The sequence below is a fragment of the Squalius cephalus genome (assembly GCF_949319135.1).
Source record: "Squalius cephalus genome assembly, chromosome: 18".
Taxonomy (NCBI): Eukaryota; Metazoa; Chordata; class Actinopteri; order Cypriniformes; family Leuciscidae; genus Squalius; species Squalius cephalus.
The window spans coordinates 19,734,625-19,760,430 of NC_137139.1; the positions used below are offsets into that span (position 1 = coordinate 19,734,625).

The following is a 25,806-nucleotide window of genomic DNA, read 5'->3' on the forward strand; positions in this document are numbered from 1 at the left end:
TGGTATCCTAAGCTCTACGATACCAAACACAACGGCCTTCTGACTTCTCTAAAGTTGGCTACGCGTCTATGAACTGTACCTCGGGCATGAATCTGCTGCTCGAGACAAGTCAAGCTGGTAGAGCTTCTAGTTCTAAGGTAGGCAAGAGGAAGACCTGACAGCAGAGAGAAAAGGAGAAGAGAGAGAGATGCTAGGAGGCAGTAGGAAGAGGAGCGGAGACGCATACGGTCAAAGAGAAGGGTAGAATGAGTAGCACACATCATGGTAGTATATGTTGCGATCTTCTCTAAAAATACAGATAGAACTAATTGTTAGTCACTAATTCAGCATGATATTAAGATTTACATTTAAAATTGTTGTTGATTTTCTGGGTTTAAACTCTGTGAATTGTGCATTTTACAATACATTTATTTAAAGGATTAATTTTCAAACCATTCAACATTCACTTGTCTAAAGCTGAAGTGTGTGATTGTAAAGATGTTAAAAGACTATCCTGCCATCCTAGCTTTGTTCTATCCTAACTTGTAATGAAACAACTATAAGCAAATGATTTGTAGGTTGATTTCTCCTGTTTGTCAGACCAGTGACAGACATGGAGAGTGTTTGGAAACCCTGATTAAAAAAAATCTGTATTTTTGCAATTTAGCCTTCGAAAGTTTGAGGTCAGTAGGATTTTTTTTTTAAAGAAATTAAACCTTTTTTTCTACAAGGATACATTAAATTAATCAGAAGTGACAGTAATTAATGACAGTAAAAGATTTCTATTACAAATAAACGCAGTTCTTTTGAACTTTCTTTTCATCAAAGAATCCTGAAAAGTATTACGGGTTGATAAGAAAGGAATAAATAAAACTTTAAAATATATTAAAATGAAAAACAGTTATTTTAAATTGTAATAATATTTCACATTATTACTGTTTTTGCTGTATTAGTTATCAAATAAATGCATTTGTGGCGAGTATAAGAGACAAAGACACTTTTGAACAGTAATCTATATTTGGTGACAAGAGTGGTGCCTAAATTACACACTTCAGCTTTAAAAAATGAAGTATAAGATTTATTAGACAGGTATGTCACTCCAGTGCAGGTTAAGTAGACGGCTAATACTCACTCTGGGCAAAGGAGGGGGGGTCCACTGATGACCCCATCCAAGACAGAGTGGTGGAGGGCTGTGGCGACTGCTCGTCTTCCTTGCAGTAATCTGCCAACCACGAAGTCTTGGTGGTGCTGTACTGCTCTGTGAGTCAGGACGACAGGCCCGCAGAAGGGTGTCAATATTAACATACCACTTATAAATATGGAAGCAAACAGTTAGAGAAAAGCATGGAGGCCTATGAGTGTGTTTGACCCAGACTATGTACCCAGTAAGACAGAGGTGATGTTGACATCCAGCCTCTGCTTGGCTCGTACTCCGATCTTCAGGCGAGGAGGATGGAGCCGGCCTGCCGCCTGTCGCTGCCAATCCAGGAAACACGGCCAAGGCTCGATGAATGGCTCCCAGCCTGTAGACCAGCAGAGACAAGTGTGTGTGCTTATGAATGTACACAGAAATACATAGTGTAGGGTTTACACTCCGTTCACAATTACTTCACAACTCAATGCCTGAAAATGACCTATATGGTTTTTCCTTGAAAATCAGTCATTTGGCACAACAAACGTAAAATGGTCTACATCAAAAAATTCCTTCATTTAATAATGGCCTAGAATCAGTGCAGAATCCTCATATTTATTATGAAAACAGTTTAATATTAATATTTAATATATTTATTGGGCCAGTGTTATTTTAGTACTGTTTGTATACTATTATAGTATTTATAATTTTTATTTTTTCAATTTTAATTTTAGTTTAAGTATTAGTAATTTTGTTATGTGCTTTTGTCATTTTTAGGGCCGAGCACCGATTTTAGCACCGATGGTATGAGGACCCTATTGGAATTTCTGTTTATTATTAGGTTTTGTTGTATTAAACGATTGCTCCTTTTATTTATTTTTACATATAGACATGCATGCCGAGATCTCACCTGAGAGTTCTCTGTTGTAGTAATCTCCAGACAGAGTGAAACTAGCCTTGCCTTCCTTCATAGACCCAATCCTCTGGAGAACATAAAGACCTGCGATGGAAGAGAAAAGCCGCTACAGAATTGCCTGCCTACAGTATATGTGACATATGGAGTATCACAGTATGCGGTCATCCTCACGTGAGAAGGTGAGCTCTGCCAGAGGGACGTCACAGTCCAGACAGTCATCGATGAAGCAGATACACACGCTCTCGGCCTTCACTTCCACTCCAGATAGGGGATGAGCCGAGTGGCTGCTGGAGTCGGAGTCAGCTCGGCTTCGGCTCGACATGATCTCTGCATTCTCCCACAGCCATGTGGCAGCTTGGTCCAACTGACCTATAATTCAACGTACACCAATATAGACAATGCAACACACCATTCTTGGATTCACATGTGTCTTTTGCAATGTTGGTAGACTAGTGCACTGCTGTACCTCTACAGTGAATGAGTGCACGTCTGCAGTCTTCCTTCCTGAACCCAAGGTCCTGTAACCGGTTAAGCTGACCTTCTACAATGAAATATTAGTAGAAACTTCAGCAAAGCTCGTTTCTAAAAACGTCACATATTTACTTGAAGGTGTGTTCATTTTTAGGTGAACTATCCCTTTATGGCATTTCAAACCGATGCAAATCATGCACAATCTAAAATATATTTTTCAATTAGTGAACAAACCCAGTAAAGCCTCAGTCTTGAGCCTGAAGCTGTGCTTTGGGTCTGTACTGGCAGTGGATGCTGAACTCTCAGCTTCTGTGGCAGTGTCTGACGGGCCGGTGGATCCTGTGGTGGGAATGGACTTAGCTATTGCAAGGAAAAGCTGCACATCATTGTAGGAAAGACGGATGTCTAGAGCAGGAAACTGGATCTGTGGGGGAAACAAAATCTTGAATTGTGCACTTATGGCTCAATCCTGACCTGTGGTTTAATTCAACTCAGTACTGACCTCCAAGAGAGGTGGAAAGTCCGCTATGTTGAAGGCATCAAGGAGCCCTGAACTGCTCTGATACGTTGGGCTGCCACAGAGCTCCATTTGCACATTGACAGGATCAATGATGGACAAAGCTGTTTCCTGCTCACTGCCCAGCCGACATGAGAATACCTAAACAGGTATAAAAAATTTAAAGATCAAACAATCAAAACAACGCTTTGTTTTATTATGTCATGGATATCGTAAAATCACAGATGTCCAGGGCAATTACCTCAATGCCTGCTAAGCTGCCAGAGAAAGGCCTGTCCAGAAGTCGAGGCTTGTATGTCAGCACAGTAGTGCCTTTCAGAATGATAGCGTTGGTGTCCAAACATGAAGAATCTTCAACGACCACAAACTCTGTCCCTGGAGGGGGAAAAAAAAGACTTATTTAAGCTTCCATTCTATATAATATTTCTAAGCTATCTATCTATCTATCTATCTATCTATCTATCTATCTATCTATCTATCTATCTATCTATCTATCTATCTATCTATCAAAACAACTAAACTAAAACTTAACCTATAAACTTAAAACCTTCAAACTTAAAGCTGTTAAAACTTTCTGGCTAGGCTTTCTCAAGTCAACATCAAAGTTTGTACTCAAACTGTTTAATGTCGTTTAATACTTTTATTCAGCAGGATTCAAAAAAAAAAAATATATTTCTACAAAATAATTTCTACAAAATATTAAGCAGCACAACCGTTTTCAACATTGATAATAATTCATTTGGGGTTTTTTTAGCAGAAAATAGGCATATTAGAATGATTTCTGCAGGATCATGTGACAGAAGACTGGAGTAATGATGCTGAAAATTCAGGATTATTGAATTTATTATTTATTAAATGTAATTATTGAATCACAGGATTATTTTAATATTGTAATAATATATTATTATATTATTATATTATCATAATATATTTTTAAAGGCAAATAAATGAAGTGGAGAATAAGAGACTTATTTAAAAAACATTAAAATAATCTTACCAAACCCAAACTTTTAAACAGTAATGTATAATACTTTATAATAATTTTTTTTTTTATTTAAATAATTTGTGTTTTTATACATGATAATATATAGCTGCTTTAATGTTTTAGGAAGGAGGTCCTTCACATGCAAATGTGGAGGATTCAAATTTTTCCTTGCCATCAAAAAGTCTGAAATGTCCCAATGTAATTCCTAAATCTGCCTTTAGAAAGTAACACAATATTGTTAAGATGTTACCTGTCACATTGAGTTTGACCTCCAGGTATTTATCTTGAATGACCGGCACAGTGGATCGCTTAGTGACCACGCCACTCTTAACAGTTTTGGGCATGACAGCCGCTGTGCTGCCTTGGTCACTGCTGCCACTTGGCCAGCGCTGGCGGGTAGGCGCTGCTTCTTTTTCCACAGGCATCTGCAAAAAGTCCCTTACCATCTGCAGCCAATCAAAAATGAGGAAAACTCGCAGATTGTTTAAAACCACAGTGAAGCATGAGGAGTCCCGCGTAGATCTGTGAGACAGAGAGAATATGGAGTAGAAAAAGCAATCTTCAGATGATAATAATAATAATTTGTTACATTTATATAGCAGTTTTCTGGGTACTCAAAGCGCTTTACATAATGGAAGGGAGGAATCTCCTCAACCACTACCAACGTGCAGCATCCACCTGGATGATGCGACGACAGCCATTGTTAGTGGACACTCAAAACACACCAGCTTATTGGTGGAGAGGAGACAGAGTGATGAAGCCAATCATATATATATATTATATATATATATATATATATATATATATATAGAGATGATTAGGAGGATTAGGGGATGGACAGAGGCCAATGGGCAAATTTGGCCAGGATGCCAGGGTTACACCCCTACTTTTTTTTTTTTTTTTGAAGGACAAGTCAGGACCTTGGTATAACGTCTCATTCTAAGGACTGTGCTTTTTGACAGTACAGTGTCCCCATCACTATACAGGAGCGTTAGGACCCACAGAGATTAACACCTTCACTAACGCCTCTTCCAGCAGCAACCTAGTTTTCCCAGGATGTCTCCCATCCAGGCTCTGACAAGGCTCAACCCTGCTTAGCTTCATTGGGTAACCAGCCTTGGGCAACACGGTGATAGCCGCTGACCAATGGAATGCACTTAAATGTAATTTTAGTAGTGGGCCCAGACCTGTAATGTAGCTCCAGCTGCAGAGAGGCTCGGTTGGTGCCTGTCCTGGATGGCTGCAGAACGCAGTCAAACACATTGTGTTTTCCTTCTGTTGGTCCACTGCACCCAGAGAATCGAGTGTCATGGGCCAGGAGTGAATGGGACACTAGGTTCACAGATTTGGAGCTATTAGAGAAACTCTCAAACAGGAGCTTAGATTTCATAAAGTCAAACCTAGTGGGAGAGAAAGAGTAATTATATTTTTTATCTATAAAAAAAAAAGTGCAAAGAAATAAAACATTTTGAACAAATGATATACCTGGCCAAGGAGCGGTTATGACCTGTGGATTTAGGATTGTCTAGTAACTCCAGACTGACGTCCTTCATGTCCACCAGAAGAGACAGGGATGTGTACACATCACCACTTAACACGGTCTGCATGAATACACTTCCATTAATACACTGTGCAGGCCTACAAAGCCTGCAAATTAATTCCTTTTTTTCCCCCTAATTCTTATCTTTATTTTAATAATTGCATTTTGGGGCTTTTGCCTTTATTATAGAATACGGGACAGTCTATTGACAATTTGATTGATAAGCAAATTAGCCATTTTCCGTAATTTATAACAGGAATCAGCAATATTTTTGACAGTATGGGCCATTTAAATTTTTTCTTGTTAAATCACTGTTCCACTGTTTTGAAATTTTGGTCATTTTGTATTTATATCACGCATTGTTCTAAAAGCAAAAAAGTCACATGATAAACAACTAAATGTTATAAATTTGAACCATAAAACTGTTCATAACTTTACCGTGGGACTAGGCAGGGATGTTGCCTTAGTCCTTTACTGTTTAATTTGGCTTTGGAGCCTTTGGCTATAAGTATTCGGCACCATTCTTCTATTAGTGGCATTAAAATTGGGCCAATAGAGACTAGGCTCTCTCTATATGCAGACGATTTACTCATATTTTTAAAAGATGCTGTTGACTCTTTACCTCCAATAATGGATTTAATAAAACATTTTGGTTCTTTTTCCGGGTATTCTATCAACTGGAATAAAAGTATATTTGTTCCCCTTGGAAATAATTTTTCAACAAATTTTTTTGAGTCCCTCCCTTTTAAAATTGTTCGTGATCATTTCACTTATTTAGGATTGGTTATTCCCCTAGATCCCAAAGATATATTTAAACTTAATTTCATCGCTGCAATAAAGAGCCTTAAATCCAACATTGAAAAATGGAGGCTTTTGCCTTTATCATTAATAGGTTGTGTTAACACTATAAAGATGATGGTCCTTCCAAGGTTTCTATATTTGTTTCAGAATCTACCCATTTATCTTACTAAATCGTTTTTTAAAAATCTAGACTGTATTATTTTCCCTTTCATTTGGAGTTTTAAGACTCATCGTATCTCAAAGGCACACTTGGAAAAATCTAAAGAGATGGGGGGGCTGGCAATGCCAGTCTTTCAACATTATTATTGGGCAGCAAATGTAAGAGCCTTGATGTATTGGAGTAAAGATTCGCAATGTCATATTGAGACTGATGAATTTCCTACCTGGATTCATATGGAATCTCATTCTGTAATCAAGAGCTCTCTTCCTGCTTTATTACTTTCCAATTTAAATACTCCTTTAAAGAGCATTACTAAAAATTTTGTAGTACATAGCTCTTTAAGAATATTAAAACAAATTAAGAAATTTCTCGGTATCACACGGCCTTCCGTTCATTCTTCTATTTGTAAGAATCATCATTTTACACCCGGTCTGAGCGATAGAATCTTTCAGTTGTGGAATAACAAGGGTCTCTCTACATTTAATGATCTATACACAGATGGTCGCTTTGCCTCTTTTGAACACCTACTTGGTAGATATAGTCTTTCTCACTCTCATTTCTATCGATACTTGCAGATTCGGCATTATGCTCAGCAAGCATTTTGTGATTATAGGATTCAGCAGGAAGAACACCGCTTCTTTAACCTAGTGCGACAAGCACCTGATTCTAGGCATATGGTTTCACAATTTGTTTCTCTCTTCTCTTCACAATTAAACATTTCTTCTGATTATCTCAAGGTAGCTTGGGAAAAGGATGCTGGAATCAACATATCTGACAACCTCTGGTCTGAAATCCTACAAAGAATACACAGCTGTTCTATTAATGCAAGACTTCAGTTAATTCAGTTCAAAATTGTACATAGACTGCATTATTCTAAAGTTAAACTCCACAAGATCTACCCAGAAGTGTCTCCAGTTTGTGATCGATGTCAGGGCGCAGAGGTTTATCTCATTCTTTTTGGTTCTGACCAAAACTTCATAGGTATTGGCAGGATATATTTTCTTGGTACTCTGCGGCATATAACCAAGTAGAATCGGCCATCTTTGGCTACTCTGGCACAGTTTCATCTTTTCCTTATTATGTGCAATTGGCATTAATGCTGGGCATGATGGTGGCTAAGAGAATTATATTGAGGGAGTGGAAATCCACTGTTCCCCCATGTTTTCAGAGATGGCTTGCTGAAATGGCCTCTGTCATTCATCTTGAGAAAATGAGGTTTAATGAAGCAAAGTCTCTTAATAAGTTTTCTAAGATCTGGAGTCCCTTCCTCCATCAGCTTAATAACAGTAGCATGTAATGGACTTTGACACATTTATAATACTGTGATTTTAATGCTGATTCTATCCCCTTTTTGTATGTGTTTGATCTTTTTCCTTTGTAATTATTTTAGGCACTTATGTCATTCTTATTGTACTCTGGCCCTTTTTCTGTGTGGGTGGGTGGGTGTGTATGTTTTATTTAGTTTTTTTTTTGTTTTTTTTCGTTGTTATGTTGTTGTTGTCATAAAACCAATAAAAATTAATATTGAAAAAAAAAAACTGTTCATAATTTCTAAAAACTAAACAGGAAAGCTGCTGTAATTAGCTTACATAGGTGCTGGGGTCTTGGAGATTGTAAGGTCTGAGGAACTCCTCCACAGGCTCTCCCAGATTGTGATCCAAGAGTCCGCGGATCAGCTGATACCTCTCCAGGTCCAGGGAGCAGTGTACAGAAGACAGACTACCGTGGATGGACATGTCCGGGACGGCATGACTTAGTTCCCTGAGACAATGAGAAAATGAAATACATGTTAATAAAAAAGACAAAGGAAACCTAAACTGGGAGTATTTTCGATTAAGGCAGGAAAGCTTAGGCTAGATAAGGACAAATGACTGACTTGTCAAGGTTGCGCTCAACTTTCAGCTTTAGACGGCAGCGCTCCTTTAGCAGGCTCTCTCCACTTCTACGTACTGAGTAGGATGGGAAGACCAAGTCTGTTTCCAGATGCTTTCCAACACTGTCCCATGGCTCACAGGGCATCCGCTCTGCTGCAAATATGTCCATCTCCTGAAGGTCTAGAGCTATACAGTCCAGCAGACACACATGATCTTCTGTAATAAAAGGACAAGTCAATTATCACACAAGTTTGGGTAAATATAAACACTCAAGTCCAGAAAAATGAGTCCACTGATAAAAATGTTTTTAGCATTTAAGTTAGGGATAACTTCAGAATTACAACACTTGAGTGCCACCGATCTGCTTTGAGATCAGGTTCACCCTATTTATACATATTAAAAAATTTGTTTCCCACAATAAGTGCATTCCAGATTCTGGCTGCTGACCTAGACTTGAAGGCACATCTGCTTCTGGGATGCATCCAAGGCTGGGCTGGGGTTTGCCTAGGATAAATCCAGTAGCTGTGCTGGAACTTGAAGACTTTTTTTCCCTAGCCTTCCCAGTATCAGAGGCAGACTGGGCATCTTTCACTCGATCCTTCAGAAACGATTACAGTGTTAAAAAAACATATATATATACACAGTATAACATACATATAAAAAACATATATATATATATATATATTATTTCCAAAAAATGCATCCAAAACATTAATTGTTCTTCAAAAAATCAGTATAGAAATTAGAACTGCACAATATATCGAAATTATCGAATTATCGCAAATGCATATATCGCGATATGCATATCGCACCAGCTTGCAATAACTGGGGTCATGAACAAAAGACAAAGAGAAAATCACTCACTGCTCTTGGCTGAATAACTTTTGTAGCTTTAATAAGAATCAGTAGCCTATATATTTAATTCATACAGTGAAAACTAAGCAGTGTTTATTTTTACATTTGATTAATTCAGTTTCTGCTGTTAAATAAACCTAATGTAGGCCTACCTGAAAACCTAACCCCTGTGGTTTACACTGATGTTAAAATAACACTTATTATGCTATAGTAAAACACTGCTGTTCACTTTCAGAAGTTGTAGGGATGTTTTCTTGTCACAAAAAGAATGTGAAACACGTATGTAGGTTATATCATTTTAAATATACAGTACCAGTCAAAAGTTTGGAAACACTACTATTTTTAATGCTTTTGCAAGAAGTCTCTTATGCTCATCAAGCCTGCAGTTAAAAAAAAAAACAAAAAAAAAAACAACAGTAATATTATGAAATATTATTACAATTTAAAATAATGGTTCTCTTTTTTAATATACTTTAAAATGTAATTTATTTTTGTGATGCAAAGCTGAATTTTCATCAGCAAGTACTCCAGTCTTTGGTGTCTTATGATCCTTCAGAAATCATTCTAATATGATGATTTGATACTCAGTTATTATCAATGATGGAAACAGTTGTGCTGTTTAATATATTTTTTTGGAATACTTTTTTCAGGATTCATTGATGAGTAAAACGTTAACAGCATTTATTCATAAAAACAGCATTTATTCAAAATAAAAACATTTCTAACAATATAAATCGTTACCATCACCTTTTATCAATTTAATGCATTCTTGTTGAATTAAAGTACTAATTTCTTTAAAAAAAAATAGTTATTGTTCCCAAACTTTTGAACGGTAGTGTATATTGTTACAAAAGATTTCTATTCTAAATAAATACAGTTCTTTTTAACTTTTTATTCATCAAATAATCCTGAAAAAAGTATCTCAGGTTATAAAAAAATATTAAGCAGCACAACTGTTTCCAACATTGATCATAAATCATCATATTAGAATGATTTCTGAAGGATCATAAGACACCAAAGACTGGAGTACTTGCTGATGAAAATTCAGCTTTGCATCACAAAAATAAATTTCATTTTAAAGTATATTAAAAAAGAGAACCATTATTTTAAATTGTAATAATATTTCATAATATTACTGTTTTTTTTGTTTGTTTTTTGTTTTTTTTTAACTGCAGGCTTGATGAGCATAAGAGACTTCTTTCAAAAGCATTAAAAATAGTAGTGTTTCCAAACTTTTGACTGGTACTGTATATTAAAGATAATTTAAAGAGGCTACATGCAATTTTCTGAAATTTAAACTCGCGACTGACACCTGTGGCCAAAAAACGGAACTGCTCTTCCTTTATACCTGTACGTGCACACTTCACAAGTCATCCGCTGCAAAGAAGTCAACATTATGTTTACAGAGGTAAGAACAGTCAAATACATATATTGTTTGAGAAACTAAGTTTGTTTGCAATATATATGACACAACATGAACGCGCTTGACGTCACATCCGCAGACAGCGCGCGAAAAATCCGACCCGACAGAAAATAGGAAAAATAGGATACAGGCTTATAGGTGCACCCACTGTGAGCTGACAAGGTGTCAGTATGCTCATCAGGAGATGTTTGAGTCATAAATGGTCAAATAAAAAGGCTATTGTTACGTTTATTTTGGGGAAAAAGTTGCATATAGCCTCTTTAAGTTTATTTTACACACTTTAAGCATTATCGTATCGCATTATTTAATGAGTTATCGCATATCGCATTTTTCTTCAATATCAAGCAGCCCTAATAGAAATTTTAATTGGAAAGAAGACAGAGGAAAAACAACATTATGGTCTTAAAATATAGAAATTGAAAAGATATTGCAAAACTTTGAGCCTAGCTCAGTGTGCACTGCAGCCAAATAACCCAGAAATGTTCACCCAGAAATTATTCAAATTCATTCACAAGAAAAATGATTTATTATTTACTTTTTCTTGTCATTCCAATATAATAAAATGAGTTTATGTTCACATGGATCTTTGCCATTCAATCACAAAAATATCAGTATATAGGTTTAGAATGTCATAAGAATGAATAAATAAGTCATTTTTGGGTGACAACTGTATTAAAATTTCATTGCATTTCCTACAGACTATGCTAAAATGGAATTTACTCAATGTGAAACTGTTCTTTTCGGTCATGAAAACAAGTAAAGAGAGAAGGAACACCATCTTATTACCCAAGAAACACACATCAGATTAGCATGCCCTGATACCTTATAATGTGAGGGATCCTTGTATGAATTAGCATGCAAAATCAAATTCTTAATTGAGAAAAAAAAAGAAAAAAAAAAGAAAAGATGAGATGATTGTTAATGTTCATAAACTGTTCATTTAGGGCTGATATTCCCACAAACTGTACACAACCACACAGGGGTTAAATTAAACCTAAATAAATGAAATTTTACTGGAAAACTGTGACCTTAACCATGCACAATAAAGAATGGGACTACATCCATGAAGCACTTTCCTCAATTCGTTTTTTTGAAAGATACAATTTGCTATCCCCCCCACCCCCCTGCTTTTCCCTTAATGAAATCATTATCAGATTGAAGCAAACAGTAAAATGCTCCTTAAATGCATCCCACAGCTGCAGAGTGGCGATGTAGTGTACACTATATGGGGATGGTAGGACTCACCAGAGAGGGGAAAAAGGTATGTGCCATTGTAAGTTTCTCTACCTTATCTCTAAGAGAGAAGGTGCCATGAGAGCCAGCAGGCAGGAAACAGTTACGAACTCGGAGTTGGCCTAGGTTGGCCACTATGAGGCGTTTAGAGTGGGAGCTCTCTGGGATCAAGAGGACAGGAGCACCTGCCTCAATGTCCAGCAGCACACGAGCAGCTCGCTGTGGGCGATCACGCACCTGTAGGGTAGAAAGTGAATTTTAAACAATCCCCTTCATTTCACTTTGGTTTTATATAACAAATAGCAGTTCACTTCTAGATTCGCTTTAGCCACAAAACAGAATCAAGTGTAGTTAATTATTAAATATGATAATTAATGTCTTTGAAATGAAATATCACTTTATATTACCAACACACTAATGCTTATCAAGGTGACAGCTATGTTATTTTAAATTGCATTATAACATTTTATTGTAAAAGCTAAAACGGTCAAATGAAACATGTTTTTAATTTGCAAGCTAACATCTTAGCCAACTATCTTAGCACAGCACTAACTGGTTAAAAAAATGAAAATAATAATAATAATAACTAAAATAATAATAAATTAATAAATTAATAAATAAATAAAAAAAATAAAAAAAAATAATCCAGATATTGTTCAGCTTGAACAAGTTTGCATGATAACATGCTATGTTATGTAACAAACCCAGATTTGCACCAAAACCTGTGAAACCTCATTGAACCTAGAGATCTGGGTATTACAACATGTTATATATAGATGCAAATATTGGTGCTTTTGTTAATGCAAAGTGTACAGGAAAAAAAGAATGCGAGCAAGACAGGATAGTGTCCTAATGGGTAACTGTTGATCTCGAGCCAGTGGTATGTAAGAAGGGATTAAGAAAGGACAGACAGCTCAGTGTCCAGCCTCATCACCAGTGTCTCCAGTTTGAAAGAAATGGGTGTTGACAACTCCTTGTTTAACTCTATCTTGTCTCTGCAGGGAAGGATTGAGGGCAGCCACAGCCAGCTGATCACTCAAATGGCAAGTGGTTATGTGAGCAGCACTGGCTGGTCTGTTTTCCCTGGCATGTATGCATCATTTACACTAGGTTGTACAAAAGCGCACATGAGGAAGGGAAAAGTAAATAATTAAGGGTGCTATCTCAACATTTCAACTTATTCTGTCTAAAGGTTACCACTAAACAAACAGAATTAAAGTAGTCCACTTACTGCCTGACCCTCAACGGCAGCTCTCTGCCTGCCCAGGACATCCTGTAGCTGTGTGAAGTGTTGGATAAAGGCCACCACCTCGGCCTGGAAGCGCTGAGTATGGACATACTGTACTGAGGCCATCTGAAGAGATACCTTCATATCATATTCTCGCTGCAAGCAGGGGTCAGGTTCTCCATACCTGGAGATAGAGGCAATGTAAAAACTAAATCAGACACACAAAATGTGAAAATGTGTAACATTAGGTTACTTGTGCAACCCTGGTTCAATATGCATTAATTAAATTAAATAAACGTGAGAAAATACTTGTATATGTTGTAGACAAGGGCCTCTCCACCACGCGTTGTGAATCGCTCTCTGTATAGGTCCCCGTGGGGTGTCAAATCACTCAGTGACAAAGTTCCCAGACTTCCTTGCAATGCTAGATCTCCATCTGAAATTGACATATAAATTTAGCAAATGTACATTTTCTGAAAAATCCTTTTTTCCGATTTTAACAAATTTCATCGTACTTATACACACCAATCATTTCCATATGTGTAAACAGTTTAGAGACACTAGCTTTAGCAAGCTCATTGGTCTTCTTCCTCAGGACCAGTGATAACGAGTGAACCTGTGAAGGAAGTACACAAGTCATTTTTAAAGATTATACAGTAGTGCAATAGACAGAAAAACTGGGCAGGCACTAATTCACTCTATACTGCCCATCATTTTTTAATGTAGGAAAATATATTTTGTTTTATAAATGTACTTTCTAAAACATTTATTATTTTACATAATTATTATAATGTCTTGCATTATTGTACTGTACCTTTAAATCTAGCTTTGTATTGACCCTTTCCTCAATCTCTGGATACAATTCTACAAGATCGCTTAGGTCACTACTTTCCACTGAGAGTTCAGGTATAGGCTGAGGTGTGGTGGTAGGCACTTTCAACGCATGGTTATTAGCAGTAGAGCCAATGCCAAAGAAGTCTAGAATCATGACCCAGGTTTGCAGCGTGATGAGAATATCAAGGCAGTTGAAGTCCACGTCCACACTACGGCCAATGCTGCCATACCGCGTTTTAAACTCAGGGTGCCGCCTATCAACCATTAGCACGTTTATATGTACCAAAGAGTCATCAAAGTCTGACCGTGGGTGTGGAGGCGGAGTTTGGCGGGATGGGGATGGAGGAGGGGTGCTGGGGCACTCTGCAGCCTTTTTGCTCTTTCGACTGGATGCAGATGGTGTACTGGGGTGCCTCTGATAGAACTGGAAAACATTCTGTGCCTCTTCAAATTGTGCTGGAAGAGAGCGTGACATTTCTGGGTACGGAACATTGGACGTTATTGGGCACGACTGTGACAGGTATTCCTTTGGACTGAAAGTGGAGGGCTTTGGAGCCCCTCTGGATACCATGAGGTGTTTGTACTTTGATTCAGGGTTTGGCTCTAGTAGGTCTTCCATTAACAATGAGTGAAGGGCTAGTTGGATGGAGACTGAATGGGGATGATCTTTGGTGAATTCTCCCTCCAGGTCTTGAAAGCGGAGACTAACCAACCCTTGAGATCCTTGGCTAAGGTCTCCGCTCAACTGCACTTCCAGCTCAGAGACCCGAAAGATGGCCTTCACTTCGGTAAAAGAAGGAGGCTGGAGAGGGGGGCTCTCGTTTTGCAGCGGAAGTGTTGCTGAAAAGGATGGTGACAATGAGGAGTAAGGAAAGCCAACATGAGGAGGGTCACGGGCAAAGAGCCCACCTTGCAGATCAGGGAAGCGATGCGGTTTAGTGGAAGAGGGTGTAGGAGGTGGTGGTGTAGGGGGCTGACTTGGTGTTACTCGCTGATCTTCAATGAAGGACAGATTATCGAGAGTTTGAAGGACCTGCTCATACACAGACTTGCAGAGACACACCTGAGAAAAAATATGACAACTTAAAATTCTGGAATTTATATATGATAAATCAAGATAAATAAATAAAATTATGCTATGCATTTTAATAGTGCTTTACCTGGACAGCATTAACAAATCTGCCTTCCACTCTCATTAGCCCAGTGCTCTGGTAAGGTTCTTCACATGACAAAAAGGTAAAGTGTGAATTTTCATCAACAGGGACTTTCTCGACAGTGAGCTTGATGGTGGCATCTTTTAAAATATGAAATGCTAAAAGGAGGAATAGACATAAAGATGTTGAAATGTGCCATGAAATAACTTAACCAAATATAAATATAAAAGAAAACTTCAAAAATTCCCTACATTTTGAGAACTTAAAAACTGACCTTTTCCTCGGCTCAAATGCTCAAAGAAGTCATGCCGCGTAAATTGAGGCTCATTCAGATTAATGTTGTCGCCATGAGAGGGTGAGGGTCCAGAAGTGGAGCTGCTGTTAAGTCGTGCTCCTTTCCTTAAAACCAAGTTTGTGTTGACAGAATAGAGTCTTATATTCTTCACTTCAACCTGCAGTTTCTCCCCTTCTGAGTCTTGACCTGTAATAAAATTTTGAATTCGTATGCTCCCTAAATGTCCAACAAGAAGCTCAGGGTGACCAGGCTTTCTAGGAATAGACACAACTGGGGATTCTATACTGACATCTAGAGTCAGCTTGACCAGAAAGGAATCCAAGCTTGGGTCCTTTTCAGGGACACAGAAATCATCTTCCTCAAAAGTGTCAAGTGCCCAGTTACACTGACTCTGCCTCCTAGATCTTCTGTATGGGTTCTCAAAGAGAGATACCATACCACTGTACTCTGCTGTTTTCGTTGCCAACACAGTGGAGACCTTTGTAGCTGCAGTCTTCAGCATAGACCGGAAGTTGTCCTCCACTTCATTTGCTGATAAACTGAGCTCTTTCAGGAACTTTGCTGAGTGGTTATAGTGTAAAGATGCCATCTGAAGTTGAAGGGAACATTCTCCCTGAGACTTTTCCATAAAGCGGAAACTCAAAGCTTCAGAGGGAACCATGCCAGCAATGGAAAAGAATGCCACATCATCTGTGGAGGAGCTGTCTTCTACACTTCCAATACTGACCACAAACTGACTTTTGCCACCTTCCTGAGTCAAGTCTACAAGCTGAATGCATCCTAGCGAGCCATTGACATCCAATCGACTTCCCATTGAAACATTGACTTTTGTCCCATTTATACTGGCTGTTGCAATTTTCATGCCTTTCTTCTCACCTCCCAGAACAGTCCCGGTGGTAACAGTTCGCAAAAGCAGCAAGTTTAACCTGTGAATTTCAACAGTTAACTCCTTATTCTGGTCATAAGTGGACTGATAGGTCTCCTCGTTGTCTTCTCCATTAGGCAGTGGTGCTAGCTGTTGTGTTGGGGAGTTTTCTTCTTTGGGGAAAGACTGTTGAAGGAATTTCAGAAGCTCTACTATAGTTTCAGGGTTAAGGATGATATCCAGGTTGTTGACCTGCATGGAGGTTACCTGCAGAGAGCTGTCCAAGTTCATGGAGGGGCAGTCTGAGCTGACAAACTGGTATTCCAATTTAATAAGAGCCTCCTGGTCTCTCAGAGGAGAGCCCCATGGACATCCCCTGTCAAAAGCAAGATCTGGCAGTTCTGGTGATTTATTGTCTGGTGAGACAGGTGACGTGGGCTGGCTTTCGCGAAGACTTCCAGTAGGTACATCAAAACTTAGGTGTTTATGAGATGCAACAAGAAGATCAAAGTCTGAGCCATACGTCTGCAATGTGTCCACAAGGTAGAGCCCATGAACTGTGAGGGAAACCATTGCATCATAAGGCCGCTTTACGAAATGTGCATTTGTTCCAAACACTTTCAGGACAGAAATATACCGGCCCCCACTTTCAATGCCAAGTTGCATGTAATTGATATTAAACTCTACAAGAAGAAGTTTAGATTCCACAAGCATCTCTCGAGTATGTTGCTCAAGTGTCATCACACTTTTGGTAAGACTTTTATCAGAACCTTGAAGCTTCCAATCACTATCTTCCCTTTGGAAGATCTTCTCATGACGAAGTGTAAGAGGGTCAGGGGATCTGAGATTCTCCCCCTTCTTGTCACCTCCATCTGCCCCTGAATTACCCAGTCTAGCCAAGCAGCTTTTCAGGGCAGTCATCTTCTCCAGGTTGATGTGCACTTTCAGGTCTGGTAGTGTTCCTGAGAGAACAGCCCCTGGGAACTGAGGGTCTGATGTGTATCGCAGTCTTTGCTCTAGCTGCAGTAGGACATTGAATTTCTCCACCACATGAGTGGGGCCCACTTCACTCTCCTGTAGATGCTTCCAGTTGTCTTTAAAGTGGCCAACCATTATCTGTAGGTCATTGAAAGACAAGGAGTACTTCTCATACAGGTTCCTGTTGACAATTTGGGCACCTTCTGGAGACTTAAGGCTGGTGATATCATGGGACCTCTCCTGACCTTTGACGTCCACCTCTTGCTCTGGAGGTGGAGTCCCAGGAGGTGTTGCTAATGGTGTCTGAAATTCTTCATCACTCTCTCCTTCTGTCTGAGAAGTCTTATGGTTTGTTTTATGATCTTTTGTGGGAGCAGAAATAAAACTGTCACAAGAGGCCATCAACTGCAATAAATTCAGAATGCGTGAAAAGGTTACAGAAGAAAATTTGATTTGACCAGTACCAGTTACCTTGGGAATTAGTAAGAAGAATACGGCCAAGGTCTACCACAACTAGCATGGGGTCTTCAGACTGAAAATCATCTGGGAAGATGACTTGAGGGGCAGATATATCCAATTTCATAGTCCAGTGCTTACTGTTTTCCTGTGAAAGAAAACCCACAACATAATTAAAACTAAATATCTAACTGAAACTGTAACTGAATGTTATTAAATAAAGTCCTCTCTTACAATGAACTCTCCAACTAACAGCTGATCAATGGTTTGTCTGATTTCTGCCTTAGTTTGCATTTTCAGCTTGTTGTATTGCCTCCTGGCTGTTTCAGCCACTCTCAGCTCTAACTCAGACTGATATCCAAACCCTGGAAAATGTAATGTAAACCAAAATAAACTGATATTTCACAAAAGCAATTTAAACCAATTTAAGAGGGATGCTTATCCTCAATACACACCTGAGGTGTGGACCCTTCCTTTGTAGAAAAACTCAGCCACTTTCTTGATAGCCTGAGGGTTATAAATGATATTGAGAGGACTGGTATTGACCTCCAGTCTCCTCTCAAATTTGCTCCTTATTGGATTACGTTCATAAATCATCTCAAAGACAGGAGGTGCTGATGATTCTACAACAGAGCCTGAAAAAAAAGGTAAAATAAGAATAATAACATATAATATATAATAATAATATTCAGCCTTCATTGACATTTATTTGTACATAGTTGTTTTCATACAGTAAATGTAGATTACTCACCTAGATTGCCTATTTTTGTGATGTTAGTCTGGCCAAAAGGTTGACTGATAGCAACAACAACCTTATCCTTAAATGAAAAAAAGTTACATGAAATCTATAATTACAGTTATATTTTGTCATAGATATTTATAGTACATGCAGATAACAGTTCTAGGGCACCAAGTAACTTGTGGGCAAAATCATACCGGTTTTGGTGAAACAAGGAAAGGAAAGATGGTGCCCTGGGTTGTGAGATCCCGGAGAAACAGCCCACCAAGTTTCACTGTGAGTAAAGAGGACTCAGAGCGAGGAAGAGACTCAACCCCGATCTTCACACCTGTAAAGCAAAATAAAAAACATATTCACATTCAAAATTGATCCAAGCCATAGAGACTTTATTTAAATAAAAAGTGAATATATTTATAAAAAACCTGAAAACTCCAGTTGAATGACCCCGTTCTCATTCAAAAGGGGTTTAATTTTATCTTGATGGTACAAGGTGACAGCTGCTTTCTCGAGGATAAAGTCCAGTCGTGCAAAGAGATGATCCCTTCTTGTAAAGGTATTCAGTGTTTGTGAATCCTCCAAAGGATCAAAGAGATCATCTGTCTCAGCTGGTTGGAAGAGAGGACTGTCTTGATACATGGTGCATAATAGTATAGAAATGTTCTATATAAAATGTAAAATTATATTAAATCATTATAATAAACCTCTTTTTCCGGTGAGCATAACTGGAAAACTCACCAAGAATTTCCCACTGGGCAGTGCCTGGTAAAAGGTCTTCTGGCCCTCTTTCAGAACCCCCATACCAGCCACCCCAGCCTGGGAACCAAGACTGCAGATACTGGATCATGCCTGAACTCCCACTTTTAGGTATGGAGTCTGAGGGAGAGGTGGCTGGGGTCTCGTTTATTATGGGCTCTCGTAGACTCTAAATGGATATGAGGGATGATTAAAATAAAAGATGACTTAGAGTGGGATTAGATTTAACAAATGTTTAGACCGTGATTACGATGATAAAATATATGTTTTTTTTATATAGTTTTTTCAGTATTAGGCAACACAGTATCACCCTTGACTTTTCACTTTAACATGTTCATTTTGCCCACAAGTAGGGCACTAAAGTCAGTCATCTCAGCTTGCCTCTGCAATTTCCTCATGTTTGCGGAAGGAGACATAAACAGTTTCCCGGAGAATCTGCAGCTCCTCCAGTGTCTGTTCATCTTCAATCCTTTCCAACTCACTCTATTGATATGAGAGACACAGATTATAAAAGAATACGTTTTTTTTTTCCAAACTCAAGAGCACACATACAAAGGTAGTGAGCTTTGAGACATTGAGACAATCTTAACTTTGTAGTGAATGCCCTCCAACCCTCTAAGTCCATAATCTTACCTCCTCCTGTGGACTCAAAGTTTCTCCCTTAAGCCTCTGGACATACAAGCTAGTGTAGAGTTTGGCATCACGTGCCCTGTGCAGAGCAAAGTTCCAGCTTCCCTGCCTGCGCTGCTCTCTGATCTCATTCAGGTTGGCATTAATGGCAAACATCCACCACTGCCGACAGCTTCAACAATAAAGAAGAGTTATTATTCCAGAAAAATAATACCATTGTTAAGCAAAAGATTTATCACATTTTAATCAACATGACCTATTTAGAGGATTCAAATCTTATATCAAAACATATTTTTACTTGTTTTTTTTTTATAGGCATAGAAAAAGGAAATCTCATTACTTTCCAGAAATGTGAAGTTTAGGTCTCCACTTTCGAAAAAGAACCTCCCTTTCTCGCCGCTCCAGTTCTTTGAAGAATGCCATTATCTGTTGATACTGAACCTGTAATCAAATGTCAATCATATTGTTAGTTTACATGAAAAAAAAAACTAAACTGTAAAAGTCAACAAAGGGTGGTTTCACATATGGTACATTTTAAATTCACCAAACCCAGTTCAGTTAAAGTCATTCAAAAAGGGCAAGCGCTTTTGGTGTTCAAACTTTAAGTGGACATTGCACTAATAAATCAAACCACAGAAAGTTTTCAAGTATACACATTATACCACCCAGGATTGTGGTGCTCAAATAAGATGAGAAAAAACACCCTAGAGGAAAGGTCCAAGAGATTTGGAAGATTTAAAAATCTTGAAAAATGTTACCTGTGACAGACGAAGTGAGAGGGGTTCCAACTGCACTTGGCCCTCAATGCGAGGTGTATTACGAGATCGTAGTGGTTCTTTAGAGGCATTTCTCCTCAACAGCACAGAGGCACATACTGGCTCAAATATATACTGATGCTCATGGTTCTGCATACATTTACTCATCAACTCCTGTAACAAACAATTGTTAAAAAAGAGTTTACAAGAAGCACTAGCCATTCTGCTATTGAACATCCTGACATTATCACAAATCTACCTGTACTTCTGTTGAGGGAAGATTTCCAAGAATGGTGCACTCTGTGTCCCAGTACACACTGAATTCACTGATTTCCAGCTTCTTCTGCCGAATAAGCTTCTGTGCCTGTATGTGAAGAGTTTACCTTTCATGTTCCAATATGTAAAGATAAAGCCACTTCATGAAAATATCAAATAATGTGGACAACTCACTGGTTCATTGGAGCAGTTTTGTGCGGATACATTCTTGATACAAACACCAAAGGCATATGGTTTCTCAGGGTTGGAGAAATCATCTTCGAAACGTAAGTGGACACCTTGAATTTTCAACTAATAACATGCAGAAAATAAAGCACAATAAAATTGAATTTCTGACATTAAATTATAACAGCAACAGAGTGCAAGTAAAGAAGTAAACAAAATAATAGTGAAAATTACCTCAATATTCTCAACGATTCGAGTCACAACAGATGCTGTGGCAGAGTACCAATAAGATTCTCCCCTCTGCTCACATTCACTCTGGTGAAACGTAAATTATTTTTAAAAAAAGTTTAATTTTTAATGAAAAAAAACAATAATAGCATAAAACTAATTAATAGAAGGAAAAGAGACACATGCTAAATTAAACATATATCTTTAAAATCTTTTTACAAATGGGAATGCTTGGAGCCTGTCATTTCTATTAGTAAAAGGTTAAACATTTTTGGAGCATAAATGCATAAAAGTGATTTTATAGAAGTAGATTTTTAAATAAATAAAGCCACAGGTGATTCTGCTGATATTATTTAAATGGCCTGTACCTTCCACTTGTCCTCTAGCGCCTTGAGCAGCTGTTTCTTCTGTTCTTTCTCAGCTTCCCTTTCTCGAACCTCATCATATTCCTGTGGGGGGGCAGGGCCGACAATCAGGTTCAGCTGGGACATGGAGATGACCCATGGGTCACTGTGTGGTCGATAAAAGGGGATCTGGAGAGTGATCTTCCCAATGACGCCTGAAAAACATAATATTTATAAATTACATATAAAATTTACATATACACCACCATTCAAAAGTTTGGGATTGGAAAGATTTTTTGATGTTTTTGAAAGAAGTCTCTGATGCTCACCAAGGATAAAAACAGTAATATTATGAAATATTATTTCGATTTATTATAACCATTTTCTATTTTTCTATTTCTATTTGTATTATATATATCTTTAATGGCATGCAAAGAGCGCTCCCTTTCCAATCATTAAAAAGATGCCACTCATATATCAAATTCTGTCCATTTTATTATGAAACTCAAACAATAAATACCGTTTTGTTGCTATTTAATGTGGCGTGACAGATTACTGTTGCCGCCTCAGATCAAGCGAAGCAAAGCACATGTGAACTGATCATCTTATCTGCTTTACTAGTTACAGCACAAATAAACATGATTGAACATCAGAAGGTTTGTTAAACCATAGTAGAACTTACCGAAATCCGTATCATATCTCATGCAATCGCTCAATCAGTCATATGCACTATACATTTTCTTACTGTTCTTCAACATTAAATGTATGTTTGAATAAATCCGTCAAGTTTTTATGACAGCCCCATTAAAATGTTTAAATAAAAAGAAAAACTAATTGGAGTAGAAACATCATTATGTAATTACAAAGTTAGTATTATAACTTCATTATTATAAAAACTTATTTAAGTGATTGTATACAAATCAGTTCATTGTAACATTCAATTTTGTAGTAATGTAGTAACAACTGACTCCCTGTAGGCTATAGTGTGTACAGCATTAGTTGAGAGATATGTTGAGAAAATTTGCCATTTACTGTACATTTACTGCCAATGTTGCAAAAAATATTTTAGAAACCATGATACAGTTTTTTTTTAGGATTCTTTGATGAAAACAGAATTTATTTAAAATAGAAATCTTTTGTGACATAAAAAAATGTCTCTGCTGTCAATTTTAAGCAATATAATGCATCCTTGCTGAATAAAAATATTAAAATCTTACTGACACAAAACTTTTGCAAGTGCCATAACGTCACTGCACAATAATATCCAGATAATCCAGTTTTGACAGACTGCTGTAAAAGGGTTTTCTTAATTCCCACAATTAAGATCACAAGACGCAAATAGCTAACCCTCAGATGGAATAAATGACATTAGGCTTGATGTTTGTGCAGACAGCCAATGAGTTTCATTTAGGTGCAAGTATTAGACTGAAACATTACTTTTGACAACTATACTATAAATGACAATAACACAACATTTCCTTTAGTCCATCTCACAGCAGCCGCTATGTTGCGATTACATGACCAGCAGAATACTACTATTTAGGACTTTATTTTGAAAGACATCCCTAATATCAGATTATTTTGTTTATTTTTGAATAACTGATTATTTTTGTCCCTATTATTTTGTTGATTGATAAATGAATCAAAAGGGTATTTCCATAAGAGCACACTAAGAGGTGTAGTATAAAGTCCATGGCTGTTATCATATCAGCCAGCAAAACCAACAAATTAGTTATTGAACCTTTAACTGTTTACATTAAAGTCCAAATGCTGAAATAACACTAACCTGCTTTGACCTCAAAGGGCAGATCGAATTCTCGGAGAGCATCTTTTCTTAGTGGGAGGTTCTCCAGCTCCACTGCCCCTGGATCATCACAAAATGCATACTTCACAAAATTATACACAACACAGACAGTCAACTCTGATTAAAAATCAAAACAAATTCAAATACCTTTGAGAAGAGCAATGGAGAGCTGGTCAGTGTTAAGGTTGGTCACATATTTGCCCAGATATGTGTTGAGCACCCAGGCAACAAGTCCCTCCAACATTATAGGAGGGGAAGAGTGCCCTGGGATTAGTCAGTTAAAGTAAATCCTAGCAGGCAATGAACTTCACAGTTAGCATTCACTCCAGTCATCTGAAGTCTGAGGAGTCAAAGAAACACAAACTTGACATCTGATCTCACAACAAATGTGTAGCAGTTTTTCCTAAACCCTTTTTGAATCAAAGGCCTCACATTTTTACACAACAATACTCTAAGGTCCCATTCTTGTGGCATTTGCTATATGAAAACACACACACACAAAACAGTGGACATGATTAGAGAAGGCTAAATGGTGTTTAAAAATAGTCACACTTGTGATCTTCATGGTCATAATAGGAAATAATGGGTGATACAAAAAAATAGAGCAATTTCATGGGGATCTATCTACAAATCAGCCACAATGAAGACGTTTGTGATAAGTTCTAAACATATATCCAAAACCTAATAAAAGTGAGTAATTATGTCTGGAAATAATTGCATAAGCAAATAGGGAATCCACCGCTTAATGTATTTAATCTATAGGTCTTTATAGGCATCTAGTGGTTACACTATGATGTTACATACATTTTCTTTATTTCTCCCATCCGTTGGCACCAATCTGCCTTGCAAGCATTTAACTACCTTTACTATTTTATTAACTTAACCGTATAAGAATATAAAATATGTTATCTAAAATTTTTATTATTTTATGCAGACAAAAAGCAGCATAATTTACAGGTGAATATTGTCTAGAATCAGGGTGTTGTCTGGGTGTTAAAATATAAAATGAAACTTGCATTGAAAACAAAAAATTGTGTATTTATTTCATACCAAAAAAAAAAAAAGCAATGCTTATTTTGTTCAGTCACTTTTGACCCGCCGAGAATCACAATTATGACCCCTAAAGGTTTAATGCAATCATCTTGTCAATTTGCTGAGGCCCCCTAGTGGGCCCCGGGCCCCTGGTTGAGAACCACAGTCCTGAACACATATCTGCCACACCAACATAAACAGACAGAAACCAATACGAGTATTTTTCAGACTAAGTTATAAGCTAGACAATTTCTACAGTTTGTACAGGAGATGTGAATAAGAACCACAGGGACTGATAGACGCAGCTATAATTGTTACGTTCACTGCAACATTCATTGCAGTGAATTCAATGAAAGTGAAAGTGAGGCTGTCATTTTGCTTAACAACTCATGAGGGGGAGTAAACAATTACAGAATTAATTTTTTTAGGTGAACTATTAACTTACCATTGTTATGAAATTGTTATGTTCCTCGGTCAACCGCTGTCTATGATCATTTCAGTCCAAATAAATTGAAGACCTCCACTATACAAGTCAAGCAGAGTCCTTCCCTTGCTGGCTAAAGAGAAAGTAAATTATCTCCTTTATTTTTTAAAGATCCTTACATGATAAGCCGCAGCTGACAACCACAAACACAAACACAAACAAACTACAGCATGTGACGAACAAAACAGTACAGCTCTCTGTGACTCAACGTCAGTGACACGGGCAACGTTAGCATGAGCGTTCGTCCTTTAGCACTGCTCGACAACTTTAAAACATGACCAACAACTGGTCAGAGTGAACGGTCACAGCCCGTAGTTCAGTTCTGGATTATTCCGAGTATCTTGCGGAATTCACCCTGATCTGTAATCACCATTTGTTGTGGGTCCTCTGCGTTCATCTCTCAACTTCCAACATGTCAAACTGAATTCATGAAACGCTTCCTGAAACCCGCGACACTTCCGGTCATGTGCCAAAACAAAGCGATTTTTACGTCATTGAGAATAAATTACCGTCATGTGACATCTAGCGTTTGGAAGTCGAAATTATAATACATTATTACCGCTGGGCTATTTATCTGCAAAGGCACAAATATGGGCTCTTGAGAAATTGTATATAACAGTAAATCGCCAGGAGATATCAGATAACGTTATTCGAATCGAATATTATGTGTGTAGTAACATGAGTTTCTATCGGTGCAGTTCCTGTTTTCCACATATGAGGGCGGCAGAGTTGCACGTGAAGATGTTTTTTGCAGGACTATTCAACTTCAACGAATTTTGCAATGTAGTATATTATTTGTATTTATACTTGTTTACTTTTAAAAGGTACCTTACATGGTTATTATATTTAATCAAGCATCATCATTTTATTGGCCCATTTTTATTTTTTTTATTTTTTTGT

The 25,806-nt window shown here is 37.7% G+C and overlaps 1 protein-coding gene across 3 annotated transcripts in view; it reads right to left on the reverse strand.

Annotated features, from left to right (window-relative positions):
* The window catches only part of vps13d (vacuolar protein sorting 13 homolog D), a 45,041-nt gene extending 19,686 nt beyond the window's left edge, over positions 1–25,355 (reverse strand). The window contains exons 1-40 of one of the 3 annotated variants that reach the window (XM_079848806.1): positions 24,868–25,355; positions 23,538–23,730; positions 23,373–23,450; positions 21,611–21,801; positions 21,249–21,329; positions 21,024–21,140; positions 20,833–20,937; positions 20,577–20,747; positions 20,159–20,259; positions 19,822–19,990; positions 19,570–19,671; positions 19,171–19,357; positions 18,858–19,040; positions 18,633–18,763; positions 18,448–18,514; positions 18,152–18,331; positions 17,931–18,061; positions 17,712–17,844; positions 15,377–17,602; positions 15,109–15,260; positions 13,929–15,011; positions 13,640–13,730; positions 13,424–13,550; positions 13,118–13,298; positions 11,941–12,123; positions 8,823–8,973; positions 8,378–8,591; positions 8,091–8,262; positions 5,486–5,601; positions 5,188–5,400; positions 4,251–4,522; positions 3,257–3,390; positions 3,001–3,156; positions 2,733–2,922; positions 2,494–2,568; positions 2,199–2,396; positions 2,022–2,111; positions 1,362–1,502; positions 1,112–1,237; positions 80–154 (exon numbers count right to left, since the gene is read on the reverse strand). In XM_079848806.1, coding sequence (XP_079704932.1) covers positions 80–154; positions 1,112–1,237; positions 1,362–1,502; positions 2,022–2,111; positions 2,199–2,396; positions 2,494–2,568; positions 2,733–2,922; positions 3,001–3,156; positions 3,257–3,390; positions 4,251–4,522; positions 5,188–5,400; positions 5,486–5,601; positions 8,091–8,262; positions 8,378–8,591; positions 8,823–8,973; positions 11,941–12,123; positions 13,118–13,298; positions 13,424–13,550; positions 13,640–13,730; positions 13,929–15,011; positions 15,109–15,260; positions 15,377–17,602; positions 17,712–17,844; positions 17,931–18,061; positions 18,152–18,331; positions 18,448–18,514; positions 18,633–18,763; positions 18,858–19,040; positions 19,171–19,357; positions 19,570–19,671; positions 19,822–19,990; positions 20,159–20,259; positions 20,577–20,747; positions 20,833–20,937; positions 21,024–21,140; positions 21,249–21,329; positions 21,611–21,801; positions 23,373–23,450; positions 23,538–23,634 — 8,590 coding nt within the window. In that variant the 5' untranslated portion in view covers positions 23,635–23,730; positions 24,868–25,355. Of the gene's footprint in view, positions 1–79; positions 155–1,111; positions 1,238–1,361; positions 1,503–2,021; positions 2,112–2,198; positions 2,397–2,493; positions 2,569–2,732; positions 2,923–3,000; positions 3,157–3,256; positions 3,391–4,250; positions 4,523–5,187; positions 5,401–5,485; positions 5,602–8,090; positions 8,263–8,377; positions 8,592–8,822; positions 8,974–11,898; positions 12,124–13,117; positions 13,299–13,423; positions 13,551–13,639; positions 13,731–13,928; positions 15,012–15,108; positions 15,261–15,376; positions 17,603–17,711; positions 17,845–17,930; positions 18,062–18,151; positions 18,332–18,447; positions 18,515–18,632; positions 18,764–18,857; positions 19,041–19,170; positions 19,358–19,569; positions 19,672–19,821; positions 19,991–20,158; positions 20,260–20,576; positions 20,748–20,832; positions 20,938–21,023; positions 21,141–21,248; positions 21,330–21,610; positions 21,802–23,372; positions 23,451–23,537; positions 23,731–24,867 lie in introns of all 3 variants that reach the window. The other 2 variants (XM_079848805.1, XM_079848807.1) reach the window with 2 other exon arrangements.
* Positions 25,356–25,806: the final 451 nt, after the last annotated feature.